Genomic DNA, 27,808 nt, shown 5'->3' on the forward strand with positions numbered 1-27,808 from the left:
TATAAATAAATGACTTCACAGTACTTTTTGATTATTTAATGTGCAGCTGAACAGCCATCAAGAAGAATTCAGAACTGATTGCATCAGCTTGAATATAATCTAGAAAGGAGTGAATGGTACATGAAAGAATAAGAATTCATGCATTGGGAACTGTGGGAAATTTTTGGGAAAAATGTTTTCCATGTCGTAGTTTTGTTAATCCTTAGCTTTTATCTTCATAACTTCCATGTGAAGTATCTGGTGCATTTCTGGTCTCTTTTTCCCCTTTCTTTTATCTGAAGGTCTGAACTCCATTCTTTTTGCTATCAACATTGACAATAAGGATTTAAATGGGCAGAGCAAATGCACACCCACTGTGTCAGATTTGTTAAAGGAATCCACACAAAATGTAACTTCCTTACTGAAGGAGTCCACGCAGGGTGTCAGCAGCCTCCTGCGGGAGATCACGGCCTCGTCTGCGGTCTCGATCCTCATCAAACCTGACCAGGACTCTGACCCACTGCCTGTTCTCTCCAGGAATGTAAATGCTGGTAAGCTTTTATGAATGTTAGTGCTGTTTAGAAACTTAGAAAATATTCAAGTGTGTTTAAATAACTTTTTAATTTACTTTTAATGCACTGCTGTACAGCAGAAGTCTTAAAAATAAGTGTACTGTGCATATAAACCAGTTGAATGCATAATTAAAAGCATGAAATTGGAAATATTGGGTGTGAATGCTGCATGGTAACTGTATTTCAGCATTCTTATATCACTGTGAGAGGGAGGCTAAACTGTTTTATAGGTAGTGCTTTGCTTATGACCTGAATTTCAATTTCATGTTCATAAAATTATGCTTTGAAGCTTGTGATGTAATGATTTTTCATTTTTAATATTGTCTTTTGGCACCTTGCCAGTCAGACATACAGTGACATATATCTTTGTTATATATCAGATACAAATCTTAGCTTGTATTCTGCTTCAGGTAGTGACTGTGTTTACAGTCTGAATTCCTATGCAAAGCAGATAATTGCCAAAATGAAAATTTACTCATACACTCTTTACCTTTAGAGTTCTTAGTGTTATAACCAGCTTGTATGATGTTAGTGACTAACAAAGACCCAAAGTCTTAATGTCCTATACTTTGAAATCAGTCAAAATGTGATTTTAATTGTATATTTTTTGGTCCAGAATTAACTAAGTAATATTTTATTATCTTTGTTTCTGGAAGTTAAGCTAAAAGTTTGTTTTGCTTTGTAAAAGTACAAAACTGCAGGAAGATTTATGTGCTTTTCAATTAAGAAACAAGGTTTGAGTTTAGGCAATAAATTGTTTTGGCTATGAGAAAAAAAACATAAACCCCACATGAGAATCTGATAGGAATAGAAGCTGAGATAAAATCTGTTTTTTATTGGCATTGAAAATAGACTTTGTTCTAAGAACTGTGTTTTAAGACAAACTTGTGGGAAAGCTTTTGTTGTATAGCACTTAAATGAGATTAAAGCCGTAGATGATACTTGACTTGGGATAACTTTGTTAGTATAGAATAGCCTTGCAAGATGAAGCAAGACAATGTAATTGATCAGATGGTGCATATAACTCCACAGCATGATGTACCTGATGTATACAGCACATGTGTACACAGAACATGAAAGATACAGCCTCCAATGAAATGTCACTTTAAAAAAATTGAGTTTGTTCAAACGCAATTATATGTGGAACGTTAGAGCAAGTCAGATGTTTCCATTAAAGTCTGTGTTCTTTGTTGGAATTCTATTTGCAACCAGAATGGGTTTTAACATCCTTTCAAAGGTATGATAGTGTGTTTGATGGATATAGAACAGCTGGACTTGAATTAAACAAAGCAATTTGGTCCCAGTGTGAGGTGTTTTGGTGGGTAAATTTCTGATATTTCTTGGAGTGCTTCAGCTTTGCATTTAGCTTCACATGCACATCAGATACAGAGGGAATAGGTAATAGTGTAAAAATAAGTGCTGTCACTGAATACATCTGGTGTAACCAGAGAGAATTTCAGTGTATTTCTAGACCAAGAGCTAATTAGCTGAAAACTGTCTGTTCAATTTTTAGAGTATAGGCAAAATTATTTGATTGCAGGTTGTGGATTTTCTTTCTATTGTGAGTTTGTTCTTTTCAGTTTTTCTTCTGAAAGTGCTTCATGTTTTCTCTGGTGTGCAGACCTCTCTGCATTATACACTAAGTGTAGTCCATGGGAGAAAGTGACAGGAAGGCTAACTTCTTATTTTAAACTTAATTTCATGGGTTTGTAGAACTTTTTTTTCCAGTTTCAATTGAATCATGTTATGAATGCATCTCCAAAATGTCTTCTAAAATCTGAATTATGTAAGGCCTGTAAAATAAAGCTGGTAATTAGAGATTTAAAACTCATGTATATGGAAAGATAACGAATGTCATGTAGATCTAAGTGTTTTTTTTTCTTGACTAGAGTAATTTAGTATATGAATTATTTTAAGAAAAAACAGGTTTCATGTATTATTTCTCTTTTCTGAACTGTGTAAAACTTTGTATTGCTGCTAGATTTGAAATACAAAAAAGATCGAAAAAAGAAGAAGAGAGTGACTAATATTATCTCATTTGATGAAGAGGAAGATGAGCAAAACTTGGGGGATGGCACAAAGACTCTGATTACAGGAGAGAGTTCAGAAGAGAGTGTAGACAGATCTTCAGTTCTTGCATTGTCCTCATCTGAAAGCACTCTCGGAAAAAATCTGAATGGGAGTGAAAGTAACCATTCGTGGAAGAACAATTCAGTGTTCATGAATGGAGAATATGAATACCAGAAACTGGATGTGAAGAGCATTGATGATGAAGATGCAGATGAAGATGAGCTGTATGGTAAATCATTAGGAAATAAAAGCACAGAAGGTGGAACTGAAGCTTCTGAAAAGTAAGTATTGGTGCAGAAGATAGTGGTAAACTTTCCATGCTTCCCCTCCACCCCTCCCTTTCTTTTATGGGTACTGCCAAATTGATGTGTTAAAGTGAACTACAGATTTTTTTTTTTTTTTTTTTTTTTTTCCCTCTCCCTATTCCTCCTCCCCCACCTTTTTTTTTTCCTTTCTTTTTCTTTCTTTTTCTTTTTTTCCTTTTTACTGTTTAAACAGTAAGGGCCACTGCAGTGATGATATTTTGCTTCTAAGTTTCACCAAAATCCCAAATTTTGAGATTTCAGATTTCTTCTTCTCCTTGAAATTCTCAGTTGTTAAACTGTGGCATGATAAGCCAGGCTGTAATTCTGGCCTACTTGATATTTCCTTATTCTTAGTATGATAACGATTCTATTTTGGTATAAAATAGAATATATAAATATAAATATATAAATATAAAAATGTGTCTTTTAAAGAGAATAAGCTTGTTACATCAGGGTGCAGATGGTTCAGCAAAACTGAGAGAGAAAGAATAATTTTACATACTAATATGCTTTCTTTATTTCTGGCAGAAATTCATTTAGAGAAAAAGGCAAGCCCTGCATGTCTCATCTGCTTTGGAATGTCATGTCCTTAATGAATTAATGTATGGCTGACCAAGAAATTGGCAGGCAGATTGAAATAAAGATTTTTCTTGCAGTGGTATCTCTGAAAGAAATATAAGCATTGTGAACAGTAATACTGGCTGTATAAATAGATTGGTTGGTTTGTTTGTTTGTTTTAAATAGGCCTCATGAAATAGTCACATGCAATTCTCAGATATGCAGTTGGAGTCCTCTGCAGGTCCTGAATGATGACTCAGATGTTCTATTTCCTGTCAGTGCTGTTGGCTCTTACTCCCAAACAGGTGGGCATTTGAATTCACAGAATTCCAGCAACCTTTATTCTAACACAGGACAATGGTAAGAAATAATGGGATTGTACACGCACAGGAGATACTGCCCAACTGGGATAAAAAGTTCAATTCAAATTTATTCTAGCTCTGAATCACAGTTTTCCACTTGAGTAGTTACTTAGTTAAGGGAGGGTTATCAATGTCAAAATAAACCAGTTTTATTGGTTTTAAGCTGTGGTTTTGTATTTTATTGAAGTTTAGGGTAGTTGTATAAAAAGTGTCCATATTTGTTTTCTAGATACCACTAAGCTGCAAGAAGCTCCAAGTGTGTTTGAGAAGTCGAATTCAAATTAATCTTGACAGATTGGGTAGCAGCTGGAAGCAGTTCAATAGAAGCTATTAACTGTTGAAATACAAGATAAGGAATGATTGACTAGGAAATACTTGGTCAGAAAAGGATATGGGAATTTTAGAATGGTTTGGGTTGGAAGGGATCTTCAGAGATCATTTAGACTGGCTTTCTGAGCTTTGAGCACCACTTGCCAGTTCACATCTAATTTTTCATGTGCCAGTATCTTCCAATTGTTTTCTGCAGGTTACAAGCTGATAGTGAATTAACAGAGCTGTGCATAAATGAGAGTGTCATTTATAAATGTAAGCTCCATTGGTCTGCTGTATTGTATGCAGTGAGGGGCACTTTAAAAATTATGTGGACCATTTGAAGCAGGCAATAAAAATGGTCAAAGGAATGGAAAAGAAGACCTGGTACTTTTACAGTATCTGTATTAGTACCAAAACCAAAAACAATTCCACCAGCCCTCCCCTTCACCCTGTTGATATTTTTCTAGCTGTTCATAAAATACTGAACTTTGGGTATGCTCATTTCAGTGACCATTTTAAAAACTTCTCAGTGGTATTCAAATAATGTTTTAATTGTAGAATATTTCATATTTTTTGCATACACATACACATTATATGAGTTTAAATGGATTGTTGATCGAATGCCTGTTAAAAAGTGTAACTCAGTTGTGTAAGTTCAGTGACAAAAATGTGAATCATAAAATAATGCTGCACTGCCCTCTGCTGTATTTTAAAATATGTACCTCATAAGAAATGCCAGTGCTTCAAAAAAAAAAAAAAAAAAAGAAAGAAAAAAAAGGACATTTAAATTTTTTTCTTGTGCTGCCATATTTTTCAATTTACAAAGGAATGGATTTAAAAAACATTGACAGACCCCGCTGTTCTGCTCTCCTGGTCTCACCTCTCTGAACAGGAGGAGCTGATGGGGTGTGCAGGGAGGGCTGCACTAAGTGCCCATTGCCCAGCCCAAGTGCCAGCCAGTCAGGGACAGGCATACACACGGATCCAGGCACTCTCTCCTCAGCCACACTGACAGTTTGCTGAGATTGAAAGCTGCCTTAGGCACTTGTTTGCTTGACTTTGGGAGTTGCACTTGTACTGGATGAATGATGTCAGAAGGAACATGCATTAGCTTATTTTGAGGGCAGTCCAGCCCACTAACTGGCAAGCCCATCATTACCCCAATATTTTTGTTAAAACATGCTTAATGAGCTCTTGTAAAATACATAGTTTAACGCAATATTTTGATGTATAGGTCTTAATACAAATAAATAACACACACATATATATATTTGAAATAACATAATCTATGGTGTTGTATGTTAATTGTGTTTTCAGTATTAATCTGTTGCAGTGCTCCAGGGATGTGTCAGGGCATATCATATCTCCATGTAACTAGAAATGAGAAAGCCTCCGTCAAAATGCAGTTGCTTGGAACTAAAATGGAGTATGTATTTTAGGAACTGAGCTTCAGTAAACTCTACAGCTTCAAAAATAAATTTTCTCCTTTACAGAATTTCTGACATAACTCTATTTCCCATTAACTTTTTTTCTAGAATTTCTGCTTTTTAAATCTGTTCTATTTAGGATTGTCTTATATCATCAATAACACATCAATAAAATATGATTTTTGTTTATTTCCACCTGAGCTTCCTTAATGACAGGCTCAGTGATGTGGATGTTTTGCTGCCGACAGTTGTGGATCTGTGGACAGATGCGCATTATTCATGCTTTTTAAACAGTATCTCATCTGTCTGATTCATGATGGTTGGAACAGAGGTACTTACAGGTACCTGAGGAGCCAGAGAAAAGCCATGGTGCTCTGTTGGGAATACAGAAAGCACTGGTGTCTTTGCAGGGTTTCATGTGCTGGGGACTAACCACAAATTCTTCTCCTGCAAGTCACAACCAGACTTGCAGTGAGTATGAAGTGTCACGAGGTGCTTCAACTCTGAGGGCTTGCACAAGTAACTTCAGGAAGGAGTCTCCTCATAGCTTTGCAACTCTGTACATATCAAATATGCTTTAGGAATTGTGCAATGCTAATTTATGATGACTGTGTTCTAAGAGACTTGCAATCCTGCTGGCATTCAGGGTCAATTCGCAGAAGCCAACTTTGGAGACAGAATTAAAAGTGTTTAAAAGCTTTAGCAAGTTGAGTGTTTCTGTTTAAAAATGTAACTACCTAACTTCTGGATTTATGTTTTTCTTTTATTTTTTGAGTAGTGTAACCCAAGGGAAGCTAATGCTTGTGCATTCTACTTTAGATAACTTGGAGAATGGAGAGGGGCATGAACATGCTGTTCATCCGGTAGAACTGGTTCCAAGGAGATCTGATCTTCCTTACAGGTATGTGCCAAATATGTTTGTCCTAAAAGAAAAAACCTTCACCCTGTAGCTGCCAACTTATTGTTACCTAATGCACTTAGTACTGGAAAACCAACTTCTCATCAGGGTACTTCTGCATATGTGTGGAAAGACAAATGCAAAAAACCTACAATTGCCTTTTCGCATAGTTTCATACACTGAACTTTTCCTAATTATCTTGAAGAAGTCACTTAGTCATGTCAAATAACAGACTTGGCCTCCTGACTTTCAAAATAGGTTTTATGTTGGTTTTTATGTTATTTTTTTACTATATTCTTCATGACCTTTTAATTTGGAATTATTATGTGTCTGCTTAAGTCAGACTCTCAGGAGAGATACATTAAAGGATTGTTCAACCTATTTGTTGAAATATGGGCAAATAGCATAACAATTCTAGTTTCTTGAATGCTATTTTTAAAGTTTTGAATTCAGGATTTTGTTTTCATATATTGATTATACTGTGTTTTTATGACTAGAGTGGAAGTCAGTCCTCCAACTCAAGTGAATGCCTTGAGCAGTATGTTGCCTTCAGCCACTGTGCCAGAATCCATGACAATTAGTAAGTACTTCCTTAATGTATCTAGATTGATGGGAATAACTTTGAAAGTCCTGTAGCTCTTTCTATTTTTGTTTCAATAAAATCTGCTTAGAGAATCATAGAACACTTCATTTCTGATGTGCTGGTCATGTTAGTAATAACTGCTCTAAAAAGATGTTTGTATTGGCAGGTTAATGCTTCATTGCAGCTGATACATTAAATGCAGCTTCAGTAGTTAAATGAAAAATAATGGTTTGATTAACATCTTTAAATTTTTATGTGTTCTGAAAACACTGAGGGTTGGTTCCGATGTAGTCTTGCTTATTTTGCCTGTTTTCATTAATGTATGGTCAGGAACAATCACACAAACCCCACTCTTTCTATGGTTTTGATATGAAAATCTGCTCCAAATGTAAATATGGGCTTTCATATACAAAAACTAGTGTTAAGATTAAGGAGGAGGACAGTCATGGTTCAGTGGTGTTAAGAGCAGAGCTATTCAGGATAAAATAGTCTTTGCTGCAGAGATAGCACAGTCAGTTTGTTTATCACATATTTGATCTTTTTTCTTTGCATACACTTGCAGAACAAAGACTTAGTTTTTAAACTGGGTGTCTAAGCTTGTAAGCCAGTGTGTGTTTATGTTCCTCAGTGTTACAGAATGTTCTGTAACTGAACTGGCTTTGTTCCTGAAGCTCTTGGGTGTATGTTTGTTTCTTCTTCTAAATTTCAATATGTACAAGTTTTAAATTATGACATTTGGGAAGTCAGAAGTGATGCAGCCAAAATTCTTTTCTGCAGTTGATTCATGCAATCATCAAAATGAATGAAATTTTAAGATATTCTAATCTCATTTTCTAAAGTTATATTCAAATGCTGTATCAACCTGTGTTAAAGGAGATAAAACAAGCATTTTCACTGGGCAGTGTTTCAGGCTCTGGCACTGGTCTGCTGACTAAAAAGAGACGAAAAATTCTTTCTTGCAAAGTACATAATGAAGTGACAAACTAGTTTGAGACTTCTAGGAGCCATAATTTAAGTGTAGAATGGGCTTACTGTTATTAGCTACAGTGACCCTTTGGTCACTAAATATTCTCTGCTAATGTTATTCCTACAACATTCTTTAGTTCTTATTTATTTCTCAGAGAATTGCACAGGGCAGTTTCCTGGTGCTCCTGCACATTATTGATTCTGCTGTTTGTAGGGGAGTCAGGTACCAGCAGGGGCCGCAGTTGGTCTCCTTCAGTTGCTCAGTCATTTCCCAGTGTAGGTAAAACAGCTATAAAATAGAAAGAAAATCTGGAGATTTTCAATTCTCAATACTTAGCAATTCATAAATCAAATGAAAACACAGGATCAACAGAAGCATGCACACTATCATTAGTTTCCCAGTTCAGAGAAGGCTTTGGTGAAAGGAAGAGTGGGAAGCATGTCAAACCCATCTATAAAGCCAGGAGAACACCTAGTAAATAATCATAATTATAATTAAAATTCAGCTGACTATACATTTATAGAATCAGTAAATACCTTTATAATAGATGATCCTGGGTGTGTTGAATAAAAATGCTTTTTTCAAGTTTGTTGTTATTGGTCGTACATTTTCTACAGGAGGAATTCAGTGCTGTGACAAAGTCAGACGCTGAGGCTCTTTCTATTGCAATTAGCAGAAGAATTATTAAATGCTGAGGCTTATAGCTTGGTTGCATAGCAACTGATTCTAACACATCAGGCAAGAAAAATGGAATGCAGTAGTGCAGTGAGAAAAGCTGTGAGGTCTCCAGTGACTGGATTTTTGTGTTTCTTACTTCTGAAGACAAAGCCTGAAATTAAATGGATTTTTTAAAGATGATATTCTGTTCCTGCTTTTGTTCCAACCTATTAGTATAGTAGTAAACTTTCCTTACTTGTCTTGATATGCAGGCTAGAAAGCTTTGTTATAAGAAGCTATAATTGAAAATTTCTGCCATTTAAAATTATTTTCCTGTATTATGTCCCATGCATTTGTAAGGTATAGGTTAAATTAGCAGCAGATACATCTCAAAAAATACTAATATCACTCAAGAGAAATCCACAGAGCTTTGTGGTTATGTCAGGCATAATTTGAAAACTGGCCCTGCTTTGCAGATTATTTTGTCATAACCAAGTTTATAAAGAGTTAAGCTGGTCAGAAATTTTCTATTTATGCATCTACTCTACTATGTAAGTTTCAGTTTAAAAAAAAGTTGTCTTTACCTTATTATACTTGAATCACAAACAACACCGTTTCAAGAGTTGCTATTGGAAGATTGTATTTTCATCATTGTTTTTCACCAGAACAATCTGTCTTAACAGCATGAGTATCCCCATTTTATTTTTGTAGTAGAAAAAAAGTAAGTTCCAAAACTTTAATTTTAGAAGCATGCTACTTGTGTTGTTTCTTACAAGGTTCTTTTATTATAGTACTATTTTTAGGAAATAATTGGTAATTTAGTTTTTTCACTATCATTTTCTTCAGTTTTTAAAATTGAGCTTAACCACAAAGGTTAGGAAAGGTTGTAACATTGTACATAATTCTGTATTTTTTTATATGTTCTTAAGAAATCCCTGAGCTTTTCGTGATCACCGAGATCTTCACTGAGTAATCAAACCTCCATGTTATATTTTTATCCTAGTTGTGTAAGTGAATAAGGTGTATGTTTTTGTAATTTCTGTGTCCTCTAAATAGCTGCTGACCTGTTCTGTTACCCAATTGCCACAGGTCACTGGTAGGTACTAAATTCTTGTCTTTGAAAGCACAGCTGTAGAGGGAGAGTGTTTGTATTTCATCAGGGAGAGGAAAGCTGCAGTTCACTTTACAGACTTAGTTTTCACCAGGACTCTTCTACACAGAAGAAGGCCAACACAATTTGTTTCCTACTAAAATTTGTCCTGTGAATAGTGACATGACAGGATAATGTTTACAAGATTTTTGAGCCCTAAATTAAGCCTTAAAAGGCAGTGTTCATGTAGGCAGCTTAGGGAGCATCAAGCTCTTTATGTCTTTAAAGGTCAGACTTCTGATTTAAGATGTAACTAGTCTGCTGGAAGTCTTATTTGTCTCTGAAAATATCTGTGTAAATTTTCACTCATGCAAATAAAAAAATATAGAGATTCCTGTAAACTGCTCCCAACCCACCCTGATAGTCTATCTGCAGGATTGCAGAGGAGGCTGCATGACCTTGTGTACTCTGAGGGATGATTTCACTTACAGCTCATTCTTCACAACAGGTGATTGCAAATCATACTTCTCCAATCTTTGGCTAAATAGCAGAAGAGTTGTGAAACTTGTGACTTTTCTGGAGGTTGCTGGAAACTGGCAGGTGTTTCTCAAAGCATTATATATTTAATGCTCTGTGACCTTATGAAAGCTTTCTAGAAGCTGGATTTTGCATGGAAGTATGGAATGGAATTAAAAAATGTTTTAGAGCAAATATTCACTTCATGAGTAATTAGACACCACAGATTAATTTCAGCAATTAAAGAATATTGCTAGTGTTCAAAAAAGTGAGGTTTAATATGAAGAATTTAATTAGCACCTGACTTGATTTTTATATTATCTTTCTTTTGCTGATACAGAATGGTTTGGAATTACTGATTTGTACAAGGGAATTCTTTTTTAAAGAAGTTGCTGCAAAACTGTCTCTTAAGAAAAACTTCACTAGTTATCATCTTATCTGTTTTTATGGAACTCAAGTTATCAATTCACTTCTAGATATGTTGGTGTTGAATGCTGATCCTTAATAACCGTAGTGTATTGCCATTCATTAATATTACTTTACAGAACATAAATGTCATCAAGCACAAACCAGCTCAGCAGTAGGACATAAAGTCTTAACATCATTTTTCTGAAGTAGGAATACTTGGCCATCATCCACTGTTTTATTAAAAAAAGAAAAGAAAAAAAAAAATAGGAGGGAGAAAGATTGAAGTTGCACAGTCCAGAAGTCAGAGAATGCCAAATTTATGGTTGCTGCTACAACCCTGATTTTTTTTTTTTTTTTTTTTTTTTAATTTATTCCCTTTTCTAACCCACACAATGTATGAGACATAAGTCTGCTGGCAAAATTAGGTTATGATCATACACTCATCTTGGAGGCAAGTGTAACAGACAGACAAAAGCTCATGAACTGGGGATATTCTGGCAGGTTTGAAGTGAACCTGCTGTAGTATATGATACTGGATTTCCTTTGCATTCAGCTGACTCCTCTGATATGCTGATGAAATTTTTCAGGAAGCGTAAGTGAAAGTAAGAAATTACAATTTTGGAAGTTTTAAATATACCTGAATTAAATAGGATGGTTTCTTTTTAGTTCTACTCAGTTCCTTGCTTCAAAAGATCACGAATTTAAGGTTTCTGATTTTGTTCTTGGTAAATATTTACTCATTTAATTACACTAATAATGCTTTACTCTTTTGTATTTACTATGGATAGAGAGGTTAAAGAAGTGTTGATGATAAACTGTATAGTTCTTGTGGTTTTTTTGAGTAATTTATAGAAAATATGACTTCTTAATAATATCACTTCAAGAAGAAACAGCAGAGCTATAGCTGTGGAGCAATCTTGCTGCTCAGGTAGGCATGGGCTGGACCAGCCTTCTTGGAATTCTGGTCTCTTAGCCCAGACTGGTGGTTTGTGTTGGTGCTTTAATCTACACCTCCACTGGTACCTGTAATTGAGCTAAATTAGCAAGAAATACTGAGTATGAAATGTGTTTGCATTTGTGGTCCTAAATTAAGCATTGATTTTTGCCCTGTATGTGATAATGAAATTTGGAGTTTCTGCTTTGTTGTGTCTCTATAGTATTGTCAATTCCATGATTCTCAGAAAAATGAGGCAAATGGAAATAAATAAGCAATTTAAAGTCTTCTATTTCAAGAGGCTTTTTTTCTTCCTCTTTTGTGCAAACCGTGGTCTTCAGCAGAATCTTGCTTTTGTGCTCTGCTTGTGTGTGTGGTGGGGAGAGGGGAGTGAGAAAATATGGGATTTCAGGTCTCAACTGATGCAGAAGGTTCTGGATGGAATAAGGAAAAGAAGATTAAATTATTATGCAAGTTAAGGTTACAATTTGAATAGGCTGGTAAAATTGAAATAATGAAGGCAATTTATAATAGCTTAGCTGTATAAATGTTAATAAATCAGTACACATTAAAACACTGAGTACACACACAGGCAGTTGCTGCAGAGTGAGCACCCTGTGCAAGTGCAGAGCCGTGTCTGAGCAGCAACAGCTTTAATTTATTCAGAGTTAGAGACATAACAGCAGCAACTTGTTGATCGTGCACTATCATATTTTAATGGCCCACTTAAAATATTTAAAATGCCATTGCCTTGATGTGTCCTTGAGGATTCTGAATTCAGCATTATAGTTCAGGATCTTTATTTGGTTATGGAGTGCTACTGTACAGAAAGCTTACTGTGGGTCCTTTTGCTTGTGTTTTTGTATGATGCTCTAACACTTCCTGGATGATTCCATTTTCTTCATCCCTAGAGCAATTGTATATTTCACAGATAGGCTGATGGATTGTGGTCCCTTGTGCTAGTATTTAATACCTAGAAATTTCATTATTTCACTTCCAGTTTTTTTACACGATTTTGATTTTTTTTAAGGTTGCATAAGATATGCTAAGTTACTCTAGAAAACTAATTGTTCTTTCTGTGCTGAATTAATGAAGTGCAAACTCCCTCTGATGACCTACTGAAATGTTTCTTGCTAATGAAATTTAGCTCTCAACGTTTAATATGGGTATTATGAAATGGGCAGAAAAATGATCATCTACTTTTTTCCTGGACAAAGACACAGGACTGTCTTGGAAAAAATCTTGCATGAAGAAATTTGAGTTGGCTGATTTCAAATGATACGAGAACTCTGCTGAACCCTGCAGTCCTGCAAGGGTGGGGTTTATCTGCAGATTACCAAAGCCAGACTAGAATCCTGATGTCTGCAGCATTGACTGGTACATTTGGTTGACATAATCAAATCTTTTATGTTTTATCCACTGCTAGAATTTGTCAGACTCCATCTGGCCCTTAGGACAATGTTAAGTTTTTTGTTAAATGGGCAAAAACTTCCGTAACTACAGAAAATATTAAGAAGGATATAGGTAATTCTGTGAATTAAATGTAAAGGGGAAAGAAGTTGTCCAATGGCTTCGCTTTCTTGAAGAATTCAAGTAATACCAGTTCCATTAGTATGTTTTCAGTAAAAGCACACAAAATTTACTGGCCTCTGCATTAAATACTTGCAGAACAGAGTTTGCTGATTTATTATATATGCATATTTCACTTAAATGTTGGGAGGGATCGTTTAATATAATTGTATCCTTGTAGGACTCAAAAGATTATTGATTAATAATATGTGAAATATGTGAAATTGTTAATGAAATTGTTTGAGCTGACACTTCTCTGTATGGTATTTGGCTGTTCTGGTATCATGTTAAACCTAACCCAAAGGACATCTTTAAAAATTCTAAAACTCTTGTAGGTTTTTTTTTTGTTTGTTAGTTAGTTAGTTTGTTTGTTTTTTGTTTGTTTTGTTTTGTTTCTTGATTTAATGGCAGAAAATATTTTTAAGGTATTTGTAAAAAATGGAAAGGATTTTATAGGAAATGACAAGGTTCAGAAATCTCACCATCTTTAGGGCCGAACTTGTGAAGCAAAGCCACAAGGAAACAATGACATTATCTCTACTCCCATCTCCCTGTAGCAGTTATTTCCTATGTCAGGATTTACAGCCAGGAGAAGCAGCAATTTGGAGAAGTTGAGCAAGGAACAGTGTATCTCATTAATAGGCATGTGGTGGAGAGGTGCATTCTGCCCTACATCTGTGGTGAAAACAAAACAGCTGCAACCACAGGCACACTTGTAAACATTTGTATTAAAGCCAGATGCAGGCTAATTTGATTTGATCAATACTTCTGATGCGGTGTTAAATAACAACGTGTTTGAAAGATTGCTCGAATTAGTGATGAGATTAAGAGCATTTTTATGTGCTTTGCTGCATAGCTAATGGTGTTGACATAATCTTAAGTGTGCTGCCTGTGTACATGACTTCTGGATCTGAAATGATCAAAAATGTCCACAGACATTAATATTTTTTTGTTCCTTCTTCTTAGATGAACTTCGTCAAGCTATCGTGGCCATGATGAATAGAAAGGATGAACTGGAAGAGCAGAATAGGTAGTTTACATTTTTTAGTCAAAAGGGACTGTAATTAAAAAAAAGTCTTTTCTCTAATAGAAGCTGTCCTTTCTGTAAAGCTCTACATAATATTTATGTAATCTTTTTGATGTATATATTATTTTTTTCTGTGAAAGGTTAACTTGATAGTTCACTATTTAAATGTCGATACTGAAGAATAGTGTTTTGAGGGCAACTTTTTGCTTTTAGTTTGAATCAGGTAACTCTTTGTACCTGGGAGCTTTGCAGTTGTAATTTTTTTTAAAACCAAACCTTATAGCCAGAAGATTCTGAAGCTCTCTTAAGATAGCTTTCTGAATGAGCAAAAGTTTCTCCTAATGCAAATATTCAGACAATTTCTGGTTTTTCTCTTCTGGTGAAGGAGTGATGTAGGATGGCTGACAATGTAATGCAGAAAGTGACTTTCATTTCTGACTGTCTTTATGTTCACTTGGGGCAAAATGATGATGTAAACGTAGAAACGATCAGTTACTTATATAAAATTTCATCAAACATACTTTGTATTTATTTAGTTTATTGGAACACATAGTTAGATGAATGAAAATACAAATGTATTTAATGCTTTAGTACTGCTATTTTGGTCATTCATGTTTTCCTATAGGTATTTTGTTTTTTTTTTTTTTAGTGCTGAGCCTACCAACAGATCCTATTTCCCTGTCTCCTATTCTTCCCACTCCCATAATTGCAAGTTATTGCCTCATTCAGCTTTGTGGGCTTTTTTTGGCAGAAGGACCAGGATGCTTTGGGTTTTACCATTATGCATCATGCTGACCTTTGCTATCTCATCAAGGGTTTTTCACAGAGGTCTGTGGCAGTGCACTTGGCAGAGGCAAGAGCCCTGCCTGTCCTGCTATAAATATATTGCTTATATATTATTCCCAGGATGTATGGACTTGCACTGAAGTACTGAAAACAGCTTAGAAGCTTTCTTAAAAAAGAAATTCTTTAACAAATTCTTTCTGCATGCTGGTACAGTAGATCCCATAATAGGTTGTCCTTTGGGTTTGTTGACAAGATAGTAATACAAATCAATAGTAAGCATTTGCAACTGCTTTTTCATATCTTTGTATAATCAAATTGGGTGAATTCATTAAATTGAATAATGAAGTTTTTGGGATGACATCAGTGGTATCATTCAAGCAACCTCCTCTGTGGTTCTTAGAGTATATTCAAATTACCAGGTAGTGTGTGCAGTGTTCTAAAGAGAGGCTGTTGCCTTCTTGCAGATCCCTGCGGAACCTGCTTGATGCAGAGATGGAACATTCTGCAGCACTGAGGCAGGAGGTGGAGAACTGCAGAAGAAAGGTGGCAGAACAGGAAGAGCGCCATGCTGCAAAAGTCCAAGCCTTGGCACGGTAAGAAGTGCTGAAAATGTCTCAAAAAGTGACTGCAGCGGAACAAGGGAATAAGTGTGTATAGAAGGGAAATAAATTTCAAGTAGCTGAGTTTGTAGAAGAACAGAAGTGGTTTGGGACTATCTGTTGTAAGCAATAGCTGTTGCTAAACATTGTCGACAAGTGAGTACCAAGTTCTGAAGCAGTACAGCTGTTTTTCCCATGTCTCTAGGAAGGTTAGCTGGAACCTTCTCAGGACCCTTTCCAGTCACGTTTTGAATATCTGCACAGATGGAGACTCCCCAGCCCCTTTGGGCAGCACTGTTGGCAGTGACTTGTTGGCAGTGCTGTTCCTAGTGGGGTACAGGCTGCTCTTGGCTTACTTTGCCATGGAGGGGTTTTTGAAGGCTCGTGCTCAGCTGCCTGTCCACCAGGGCTCCCAGATCCTCCTCCACAGAGCTGTTTGCCAGCCCTCCAGCATTGTCTGGGTGTTCTGAGCTATTTCTCCCCAAATGCAGGACTCTGCAGTTACTCTTGCTGAACTTCACAGATATTTCTGAGTCCAGTTCTCCAGCCTGTCCCTGTCCCCCTGGATGGCAGCACAGCCACGCAGTGTCACTGCTCCTCAGTTCTGTGTTTGTGACCTTGCTGCGGGTGTGCTCTGGCCCAGCATCCAGGTGATGTTAAGGTGTTAAACAGCATTGGCCTCAGCATTGAGTTGCCCTCAGCTCGACTTCCTTACAGTGAAATTGAAAGAATTTTAACCTTCTTGTCACAGTGGGATTCACTTTAAGGAACTTTTGAAGGTAAATGCTGCTGTCATAGTGTGATTTGCTTCTTACAATTCAGAATAAGCTCTAGAGTAACCATGATGTGTAAGATCTTGAGGGTGATTCATGTATATAGTAAACAACAAACAATCCAAGAGTTAAATAATCTGCCTTACCCAGAGAGAGGTGTTTGTTTTCTGCATGCACAGGCAGAGTGTGTTTAGTGTCAATCACAAAGTACCACAGCTGAGATTCCTTTAAGCTTTTTATTGCCTATTTGAAAATGATAAAGGTACTGCTTTCTTAAAAATAAAGGTATTTAGGACACTACTAATTCTGCTTTTGATGGCACATCAAACCAAACTACTTGCTTTGAGGGAGGGAGAGATAGGAATAAGCGGGTTTGACATTCATGTGCTGTAAGGCAATAGAGACAATGCAAATACTTCATCATTTAATATTCATGTTTCAGGTTATAGGAGTTGTATATTCATATTTCTTTGACTCACTTCCCCCACAGTTTTAGAATTTGCAGTGACATATGGGTGAATCAGATATTTGTCATGCACATACCTCTTTAAAGAATAGATAAGGAGCTTTTATAACCAGACCTGAAAAGATGCTCACTTAGACTAATGAAGTATTTTTAAATAAGTCTGTGTAATTCCTCTTATTGCTATATGGGTGTGTTGTGTTGATTGCTCTTCTGAAAGTCAGTTTGCCTTGTCATGTGATAAAAACAGTGTTGGGAGCTGCTGAGGCATGAGAAATTCATGTGTCACAAATTATTTTGGACTTGGGAGGCCTTTCTTTAATGATTAATTGCAGCTCATTTTCTAACATCCAAACATAAGATACTTTGTGAGTAGTTTCTTTGGAATAAAGGCTTTTTTTCTAAATTTTTTGTTGGTTCACTTTGTATGCTGTAGATGCTGCTACTGCAATAAGAGTAGTATTTTTTAAAAATAAATAATGTTTTAAACCAAGAAGTTGAGCAAGCTGAGTAATCTAAAAAATTTGAAGTAACAAAAAGTTTGGAATTGCTCTGTGAGTGCATAATACACTAGGTGAGTAAGAGGAAAGTTCCAGGTATTTTGAAGTAGTGAAATCTCTTTCCCTTGAAAACAATTGAACACATGACCAGAGTAGAAATTTTTCCTCAGTTGTAATGTTCTGAATATTTTAAGGCAAGGGAAATCATTCGGTAACAATCTGACTGTTGTGATTTGATGAATGAATATTTTTCAGATTATGAGAGCTGATATTTATGTGTGTCCCCAAAGCTCTTTTGAAGAATTTGACATAAATAGCTTCCTGAAGGCTTTGAGAACACAAATTCCAGTGACACATCAGTCAGTGCTGAAATGATGGCTTCTGGGAATCTGCAATTATTCAGCTGTTCTCCTGGACTCTCCCAAGAGTCTCTGGCCTCCTAGACAAAATGTTAGTTTACTGAGAGACATTTCCCCAAGTTTCCCAGTTTCTCTTTGAAAAATGGATGAAGTCTTAGGTCAGCTTAGTTTCAAATAGTGGTAGTCTCATTGTTCCATGTGAAATACTTGAATAGCTCTTTCATAACAGTTGCTATATTGTTCCAAAAGGAGCAGACTCAGTTTGCTAGTCTTCTGATAGAATACATTCAGTAGTTCCTCTAGTATAATGTTGTTTCGGGGTTTTTTTGTTGTGTATTTTTTTTGTTGTTGTTGTTCTTGTCAATGAACCTTTCTCAAATTGCATGGACATATTGTGCCAGTGGCTTCTTGGCAATACTAAAGTTTTTTAATTGAGATTCTTCTTTTCTGTGTGGAATACTATTACATCCCTTTGCAAGGCAAAGGAATTTATTGAAGTTGACTGTGAAATTGGATAATCTCAGATTGCATATTCTTAGACTATATTCAGTGATGTTGGAGGAAAGCATATTACAAAGGACAGGCTTTGTAGCAAGAAAAGTAGATAGAGAAGATGAAAATGCACTGTGTGGGGAAATGGGGGATGAGAACTTGGCTCTACTTTATCTTACATTTCTTCATACCTCCTGTTTACTCTAGATTCTGTAACCTAATATGCCTCCTCTATCTACTGTCTGTATTACTTAAACCACAGTGCTTTTGGATTTGGCATTTCTGTTATTCTGTTTTACAACACTTCTTTCACAGCCATAGCCCTTCAGTGATGGGTGAAATGATGTGTGGTACATCTTGAAATGATTCCATCACTTCCCTTAAGCAGCTTCTTAGAGAGACAAGAAAATATCTCTTGTTCCTGCTTGTGAAAACTAATTTGAATATTCCTGTATTAAATGACTTTTTCTTCCTGCTTAGTTAGTTGGTGACATGTCACAAGTCATCAGTAGCTCCTATACATGAGAAAAAATACTGGAAGTGGAAATCAGACCATTTAGGGATAAGGAGCTTCCTAGAGGGAGCAAGAAGAAGTGGATGAGGAAGAATATTTGGCAGCAGGTCATCAGTGAGGGCAGGAGGAGAAGAAGCAGCTACAGCCTGAGGAGGAAGCGGAAAGGGAAGAACGAAACAAGGTGAAAACCACCCAGCCTCCATCTCTGAGTGAGCCCCCAGCCAGGACAAGGTTTCAGTGGTGGCTTTGCTTCAGGTGCAGCCCCAGCCCATGACAAGTTCAGTTTAGCACATTATTCCTCAATACAGTTTCTTCTGGAGATTGGTTTTATTATGTAATCCCATTATATTGTATGCAGTTCAACTTCCACTTCTATGAGTAACAATTTGAATTTTCCTTATTTAATTGTATTTGATGACAATTAACTGTGATCTTGCATCTCCTAATAGTAGAATCGTTCAGGTTAGAAGGGATCTCTGAAGTCCCATAGCTCAGCCCCTGCTTTAGAGTCTACATATTGTAGCAGGACATTGTTTATTTCAATTAATTCTTAATTCCTGCAGGTTCTTTTATTGCTTGGATATTTCATACGTTTAAAGTATTTCCTAAAAATGTTAACTTTTTTATCAAAACATAGACATCTCTTGGATTCTTGTAGTTTGTTTGTTTTGTTTTATTTTTGTTTTTTTAAATTTTCAACAATGCTGAATTTAGGAATAAGACACTTTTCTGGAGTAAGCTTCATAGAAAGCACTTGCTAGAATCTGATATTTGTGCCAGAAGCTTAATTACATTTAGGCCACTATGCTTGAGATACATGAGAAATTACTCTTTTGCAAATTCTTTTCTTACCGTGCTCATTTCACAGAAGCCCTAGAGAATTTTTATATAATTTTCAAGAAGCAGATGTGTGGTGGAGTTTTGTTTGGGTTTGTTTCTTTATTTTTTTCTATTAAGATCTAAGCAAATACAGTCCTATAAGGCCTGTTTATGATATATGTTCTCTGGATACAAAACAGGCAAGTACATGTTTCCTAAACACAAACTTGTTTTATGCTGCTGAAAAAATTACCTGATTATTCTGACAGAAGTTTTGATTTTCTTTCAGACAGGGTTTCCTTAAATGCTAATTCTTAAGTAATAAAATAGAGAGGAAGTTTCATTATTTTTGATTGAAAATTAGGCAGGGAATTGAAGGTCTTTGACAACTTACATTTAGTATATAATTGATCATTCCTATATATATATATATATATGCTATAAAGCTTAATCAATTACAGTCACTAGACCTGTGCTATTTGAGCAAAAAGACTAATTTGTAGGAATACTACATTGTCATCCTCTCTCATTGTCATTTTCTCCTATATTAGCTCATTTTACTGTCTGTCTTTCAGCTTATTAAATGGAAGAAGTAATCAGGCGGGGAAATTTGTTATAATGTTGCAGCAGTTCTGCCTTTGTTTTCCTGGCAATTTCAGCCTGATTATTTTTTTCTTTTTCTTTTTTTTTTTTCTTCCTCTCTACCCTTCAACTTGTACTTACAATCTTGTTGTTTATTCTTCAGCACAAGGTGAGGAACTCTTTGGAGCACTTTAAAGATGCTGAAAACATTGTGTTGATCTCTGGTCTCATAACAGGTGAACAGTTGTGCTTAGGTTAGGTGTTGTAGTTTGGATACACTGCAGGAGTACAGCAGGGCCTGCATACAGGAGCATTTAACATCCTTCAGTCTGCAGATCTGACCCTTAATTCCTGGACAGGAATTTCTCCTCCTGTGGAATACTTGTTAGGAATATATCTGATAAAATGCCTCTTGAACTCATTAAAGACTTTTTAATGAGTGCTTACTAATTGTTTTTTAAATATGCTCTGATTAAAAGAACTATATAAATTCATATACATCAGGATGGGCCCTCTTTGAAATCCAGCTAAATAGTACTAATGAGAAAGAGATGTCGAAGAATGAGAAGAATAACCTGAAAAAATAGCATATTAGAAAATTGTGACTGGACCATAGTATCCCTCTTTGAATTTCAGTCTTGTATCAAAAACCTGAAGTGAATTAAAGTCTTTCTCAACTTCATCTGTATTGTATCAATTTCAAGTCAATTTTAAGGCACAGTAGTAAAAAATGGATTTTTTTAAAATGCTGTCACAGTACTGACAGAAGGTACTGAATCTATTCTCATACACAGAAATGAGGTGATACATGGTTATTTCATTAGAATCCTTAATACTCAGTAAATTGTAACTGTATTCAGTTGTTTTCATGCAGACATTCTTACAATTCTGGCGAGAAACCTTTTTGTTTAGCTGTCATAGAATTTTTTTCATTAATTATTTAATTTTGTTTTAATAGAGTATATAGGATTAAACTGTGTTTTTAATGTTTTCTTTTTCCTTAACCTGAATGTCAGCATCTCTCTCTGGTGGAAAAACTGATTTGTTCTGTGTAGTCTCAGGAATGAAAAATATCATCAAATGCATAAAATCATCAAGGACTCTTAAAATTCGATTGTTGAGCAATCAATAGCCTTTCAATTATTTAGCAACCTCCTACTAAAATGCTGAATAAAGTTGAGGTAACAAAGTTCAGCAAGTGAATTGAAATCCATAGGAATGGGAATATTGTGCCAGTCAAGGCTCCTTATAGGAGCAGTGTAGCATTGCTCACAGCAGCAGTTTGTGTGTGTATATATATATATGTGTGTATTTTATGTGTGTGTGTATCTAGTATGATAAGGACCATCAAACATAGTTACGTGTTTTTTTTAATATTTCTAATTCTTAAATAAATTCCAATTAATAAAATTACTTTTTTTTTTTTTTTGATGTATCATCTATTTACAGCTTTCTGTGCTGTGTTCCAGGTTCCATCATGCCTGGAGCATGGCCTTGGCTGGGCCAAATTTCCTCATCTCTCTAAAGGCTTGTGGGTTTCTCTGTGTGTTGTGCTGCATTTGTGGCGCCTACATACTTCTACCTCCATATTTGCTTAAATGAGAATAAAAGTTGTTTGAATTCACAGTCTGGAAACACATTTTTGTTACATTTCTTCAGTATAACTTTTCTGTCATGCTTGCTTAACTGAATGGGCTTAGACAGATAATTGAATTTTCTGATACGTAATTTGTCAGCTTTGTTTAAAATCAATCAGTTGGAGCCCTTTTTATTTCTGCCCAAATATAAGCTAAGGTGCTTAATGTTGTTAAGTGGAGCCGTGGTAGTACCTGGTTTGAATTCTTGTACACTCCAAAGTGAAGTGAGTCAGGCACAGACACTGAAATATGACAGCTGAAGGGATTACCTAAATTTCTTGTCTTATGGTTTTAATTTAGGAATGGTTTGTTGAAACTTTTGCCTTGAATATTGTTGCTGAAGTGCTCCCATTTTCTTAAAATGATAGAGCCTGTTTCTAAAGCTGAATTTTTATTTGCTTGCAATTAGATGCAAACTAGTAAAATAATGATCTCATTTTACATTGGCCATTCTGAATTTCCTTGTGTAGTATCCTGTCCTTATGTTTTAGTTGATTGTTGATTTAGATAGACTGTGTAGTTTGTTTGCCATCAGTATACCATAGTATAGAAAATCTAAGCTAAACAACGATTGGAAAGTGTTTGATAATGAGATAATCTGTTTCACTGATGTGTTTATGTGGTCCTGGAAAACTAATTTTCCTGCTACTCTACTACTGCTGTATTATTTAGTGTGTACGTTTTCTTTTTTTTCCCTTGCATCATGGTGACACAACTTAGGTAAAGCTCATTATGACAGAGAGTCTATTTATTTCCATTGAAAACGACTTTTCTTCTATTTTGAGAGAACAATAATATTTATTTTTTTTTTTAATCTATAGAGAAAATGAGGTGCTAAAAGTGCAGCTTAAGAAGTATGTTGGAGCTGTCCAGATGCTCAGAAGAGAAGGTCAAACAGTGGAAGGTAAGGATAAAATGAAGGGAGGAAAAGAACCCATGCACAGGGTTTGTTTTTCTGTATGCTCCATTGAGGGAGTAATATCTCCCAAAAGTGAAAATAATATATTTGATATATTTTCCTTTTTAGAAAAATACTGATGTAGATTTTTATACTTATTTTTACAGATCATTTTCTGATAGTTTAGGTGGTCTTACTTTTTTCAATAAGAAATTTTCCAGAAAAAGCTGTCAGATGAAAATTTAACTTAAATAAAAATCTGTGAATTAATGTGATATTGGAATATAAAAATAAATGTAGTATCTCTAGATTATACTGTTGTTTTGGAGATCAGTTTTTGCAGACTGTTTGAAATGGACTCTGTACTGAGTAGTAATGAGCAGATTTTATATCTGAAAGAAAATGAGTGAAGTTACCAGCAGTTTTACCTGTTTGTATTCTGTGGTCTGTGATAGAAGCATCCACGAGGGGCTGAATTGATGTCTTGATTCTAAATCCTCTCCTGGTGGGACCTGGATTTCCACTCATTACAAAAGGTGTTCAGAGAGCTGAGGGGGATTTTCGGAAATTGGCAATCTGGCTAATTTTTAAAATTGTGACTATTTTGGTCATATAAGTGGCTGTATGAATGAATACTACTGTTCTTAAGGGTTAGCCACTGTACTTCTCTGGAGTTTCAAAGCTTCATTCATCCCTAAAAGGATATTTGTTAGTGAGAACACATGTTTTTACTTCCGACTTTGCTGGAGTGTAGTGATTCATATTAAGAATTATTCACCAAAAGCATGGCTTAGCCTTCCTATAATAGCAGAAATTATCCTTCATTAGGTAGTGACAGTTTCCATGAAGAGTGTAATTATAGGAAAAGAAAAAAAATATTCCTAGGCTAGCTATATTCCACTGTGTTAAAATTATGCAGATTAGTGAGTGATAAGAATAGAAACTGAGTAGGATGGTCAGATTTTATAGATGAAAAAGTGGGATGGAACAGTACCAACATTTCTAAAAATGAACACACATATGCTTTATGCTGGAAAGATATTTAATTGATCCACAGTAATTTTCTATAATATTTATCACTAGTGAGCAGAATAAATTTCAGCTACATGCAATATTTATAATAATTCTTTCTTACATTCTAACTTCACATGTTGAATTTCTATAAAAAGAATTTTTTTCCTTAGCTGCCATTGAAAATTTAGGTGAAATTTTAGTAGCACTGTGGTCTCTGACTCAAAGTACATAAGCATGTAAATAATCCCTGAGAACTAGCTGCAAAAAAGGAGTGAAACAAAGGGAATTTTTTCTTTTTACCAGATTTATAGAAACTATTGCACCTATACAAACTATTATGTTTGTATACGTAATGAGTAATTTTAATTATAATTAATCTTCTGAATGGTATGAAAACAAAAGTCTTAAATGCATTGTAGATTTTAGAATACAGATTTTCTCTGACTCTGTTTTGAAAGAGTCAGAATAAATTGGGCTTCTGCTGTTATTTTTATCACTATAAATAATGAAGACTCTACATGTTTGCTACAATAATCAGATCAAATGCTATTGAGTATGGTTTTAAATAGTTTCCTAAAATAATAAATGAAACTCAGCTTGATACTTTGCCTTGTGGAGACTTAAAAAGGCCAAAAAACCCCACTCAGCAAATATCATTATAAATAAATTACCCAAAAGTCAGAACTATCAGCTTTCAAAATGAGTGATCACTGCTGTAGCCTGAGTTGTTGGATATTGGTATTTAAATATTTAATAAATGAGCATCTTGATTTCTCAGCCATCAGCAGGAGTTGGCTCTGTACCATTTTTTTAAACCTGCTTAGATAGAATATTTATATAAAAATGCTGATCTCAGAAGTCTGGCTGAAGAACTTGAAGCAACATTTATAAGAGAAAGATCTTAAAATAGCTTTCAAATTCACTTAAATAATAATAAACTTCTAAATTCTTCCCCAAAGCAAAAATCAGTTCCCAGGCTCAAGAATATTTATTCAGATAAATCATGGTCTCTCCTATCTACCTTATAGTGATTGTATATACAGTTCAGATTTTGAAGAATTGTGAAAGCATTTGTTGAACTTCTATTAGGGCTTTACTTTTATGTGTTAACTTGTTTTCTTAGAAGTTCATGAGCTATGAGGAAAAGTTGGATTGAATTTTGTGTAACTTGGAGGAGATTTACTTAAGAATAGACCTTAAAGTGATCTTCAAATACATAAATGATAGCTGGGAACATTTATAGAATAATCTGTATTTTTCATTCACTACAGATAAAAGAAGTAATGGGCTGACATGGCAAGTGAAGGAAGTTTGATTTACTATCAAGAAAACTTTTGTGAGAGGAATACTTAAATTTAAATAGGTTGTGCAGGGAAGCATGATATGTCCCTTCTTGGAAGTTTTTAGGAAGAAATTAGACAATTAACTGTCAGGAATGGAATAGCTCTAGCTGATTCTGCTTGATGCAAAATCATGAAATACTGGATGAAGTATGAAATGTTCCTTCTCAGCCCTATTTTCTGTAATTTCTATGATATGTAAGCAGTCTGTGCAAGTAATATGAAATGATATTTTGGAAGCCTGGTAAAAAAAAGGCTTAAAACAGAAGTGTAAACTTAGTTTTAGAAGACTTTGGGCAGGAATTGCAGGTACTACATGTATTAGACAACATATGTAGTCACAGAACAACCAAGTGCTTTTGGTTGACATTTTTTACTGTTAAGATTCCAGTCTAAATATTTCTTACAAAAAAAAGATCCCTGCAGTATCTGTATTTTGGTACTTGTAATAGTGTTTAAGATTATGGTCTGTTCTGATGTTTTTAATAACTGTTTCTTATAAAGCTGTTATTTCTAAACAAGTTGTCTTGGATGTTTATGGAATTTAACTTTTTAATTTGATGTGTCTCTTTGTTATAGTTCTGCCAAACATTTGGAACACTGATGGTGAATTTACAATTCCAGAACAAAAGCAAGTAGAAAACAATGAGGAACTGGCCAGCTCTTATGAAAGGAAATTGATTGAGGTAAAAATTCTACTGCACAGATTTTATGGAATCATAATTGTAAAACAAAATTTGAAGCTTAAATAGTTTCTTTGCTTAGTTGTTAGTTTTTTCCCTCAGGAATGTAAAAGATAAATCTGATTTTTTTCTTCAAAAATAAAAAGCCTCAGATAATTAAAAGTACTTTTCCTGACAGGATTACACTTTTGTATGCTGATATTTAAATGACGGTTTAAATAAATAAGCATATTCCTTCAGGTTTTAACTGCTGGTAGTGAAGTTGAAACCATCACAGACAATAGATTTGAGGTTTTGTGTAAGTTACAGTGCATAATTACAGGCATGGCTGTGTTGGAAGTGGAGCTTTATTTAAGATCAGGACATAGTGAAATCTGTAGCTTTTTCTGTGCTTTCGTGCTGGTTTCTGATTGGAAAGCATGTTTCATTTTCGTATTGCTTATTGAATAGTGCAGTAAGGAAATGGCTGATAGAAACTACTACTTCTGTTGATATGACCATGTCAGAAAAAGTTCCTAAGGCAAGATTTGCTTTTAAGATTAATGTAAAATCCATTAAAGAAAAAAAGTAGATAGATTAGGGTTTCATCCTAAATTTGAATACAAATTATTTTTAAGACAAAAGTAATGAAATATAGTATCTAATTGTAATGAAATATAAGTATCTAATACCCATATCTGCTATTAAATATTAAAAGAAGATTTTTATATAAAGTAAAACAATTCTCTGTATCTTTCTCTTGCCCAAAATACCCTGAAATTGGATACCCACATTAACTGCTTAACATGAAGATGACTGAAAATGCAGGTCATGGATCAAAGAGCATTCATACAGTTCTTCTAAAACATTCATACTTGGTTATCCTTTTCTCATAGGACCATGTGAAACTGATTCTCTCCCTAATGTTGCCGTTAGTTGGGTTCTTCTGACTCCTTTCCTCTGTTCTGTACAGTTTGTTCTGTCTGCTCAGGAGTTTGTGGCAATGTCGGTGATGACAAGCTCTGGATGTAACCACAGGAAAAGCTTTCTTGCCAGTGATATTGGGAAGAGGAGAACTACATCTTGTTGCATTTATTAGTCTCCAACAGTATCTTCACACACTCCAAACGGGATGTAATCCCTGTGGCAACTCTTTTTTAAGGCTCTGGCATGGCAGACAGTGTCAGTCTCAGTAAACACTGGTAGGACTGGACATAACTGACAAAAATTTCTATGAATTCTTAGTTGAAAACAGTATTAAAAAATTTTGGGTTCCACTAAAACACTCTGTAAGAAAATTACAGATATTTTATTGTAGTAAGTTTTTATTTATTTTTATTGTTGCATTGCTAAATGTCCTCTATCCAGAAGTGTGTTCTTCCAAGATAGATTTTACTATTAGATGCTTAGTGAAACACTCCTAGCCTGTTGTAAGTTAACTGCTTGGTCCTTTGCTGTGAAACATGAAGTGATCTTTTCTTTGCCCTTTCTCTGGAGACTGCTCTCAAGTGTGGTCATGCTGGGCAGTGTAACTGCAGTACTCTCAGGCACTTAGGTTTTCTTTTGACAACTCCAAAGAGTTCTCTTACTGTGGAGCCTCAAGTGTTTATTTTAGCCTCACTTCACCTTCATGAGAAGGGTTTGGGTTCTTTAAACTGTTTTCTCATATAGGAAAGAGCAAATTTAAATTATCCTCTCTCCAAGGGAAACTTAGCTTATTTATACTTTATTTTTTTGCTTCAAGCATATTGTTATGAAGGAAAACAGCTGTGAAGATGATTGAAGTCCCAGCAGGGAAATTTATTGCCTGAGCTTCATTGTGGTCTGAGTAAAAGAAGATCTGATTCTATGAAAATGTAACTGAAAGGATATAGTTATAAGGAGACATCTTTATTGTTTTAGTGGATTTTGATGCAGGAAAAATTAAAGGAATTTAAATTAATATTGTTATTCATTGCTGCTTTTGATTTGCTGTGATGGTAATGCATTTTTCTTTGACAAGGAAAAGTATTGAAGTAAGTTAATTGCTAATAAGTGATACCTGCCAGTTGTCCTTTTGATAATACAGAACAAGAGATTTGGTGTTTTATTTGCTGTTAAATTTCCTTTTTATTGTTTAACTTTTCTAGGGATACT

At 35.1% G+C, this 27,808-nt stretch overlaps 1 protein-coding gene across 1 annotated transcript in view; it reads left to right on the forward strand.

Annotated features, from left to right (window-relative positions):
• SNX29 (sorting nexin 29) overlaps nucleotides 1–27,808 on the forward strand; it is a 100,468-nt gene that overhangs the window by 10,767 nt on the left and 61,893 nt on the right. The window contains exons 7-15 of the mRNA XM_083872687.1: nucleotides 282–530; nucleotides 2,533–2,902; nucleotides 3,671–3,789; nucleotides 6,405–6,486; nucleotides 6,981–7,063; nucleotides 14,174–14,237; nucleotides 15,485–15,613; nucleotides 22,580–22,662; nucleotides 25,590–25,696. Of these exons, the coding sequence (XP_083728813.1) occupies nucleotides 282–530; nucleotides 2,533–2,902; nucleotides 3,671–3,789; nucleotides 6,405–6,486; nucleotides 6,981–7,063; nucleotides 14,174–14,237; nucleotides 15,485–15,613; nucleotides 22,580–22,662; nucleotides 25,590–25,696 (1,286 nt within the window). The remainder of the gene's footprint in view (nucleotides 1–281; nucleotides 531–2,532; nucleotides 2,903–3,670; nucleotides 3,790–6,404; nucleotides 6,487–6,980; nucleotides 7,064–14,173; nucleotides 14,238–15,484; nucleotides 15,614–22,579; nucleotides 22,663–25,589; nucleotides 25,697–27,808) is intronic.

The sequence above is a fragment of the Zosterops lateralis genome, assembly GCF_965231275.1.
Source record: "Zosterops lateralis genome assembly, chromosome: 15".
In the NCBI taxonomy this organism is placed as follows: domain Eukaryota; kingdom Metazoa; phylum Chordata; class Aves; order Passeriformes; family Zosteropidae; genus Zosterops; species Zosterops lateralis.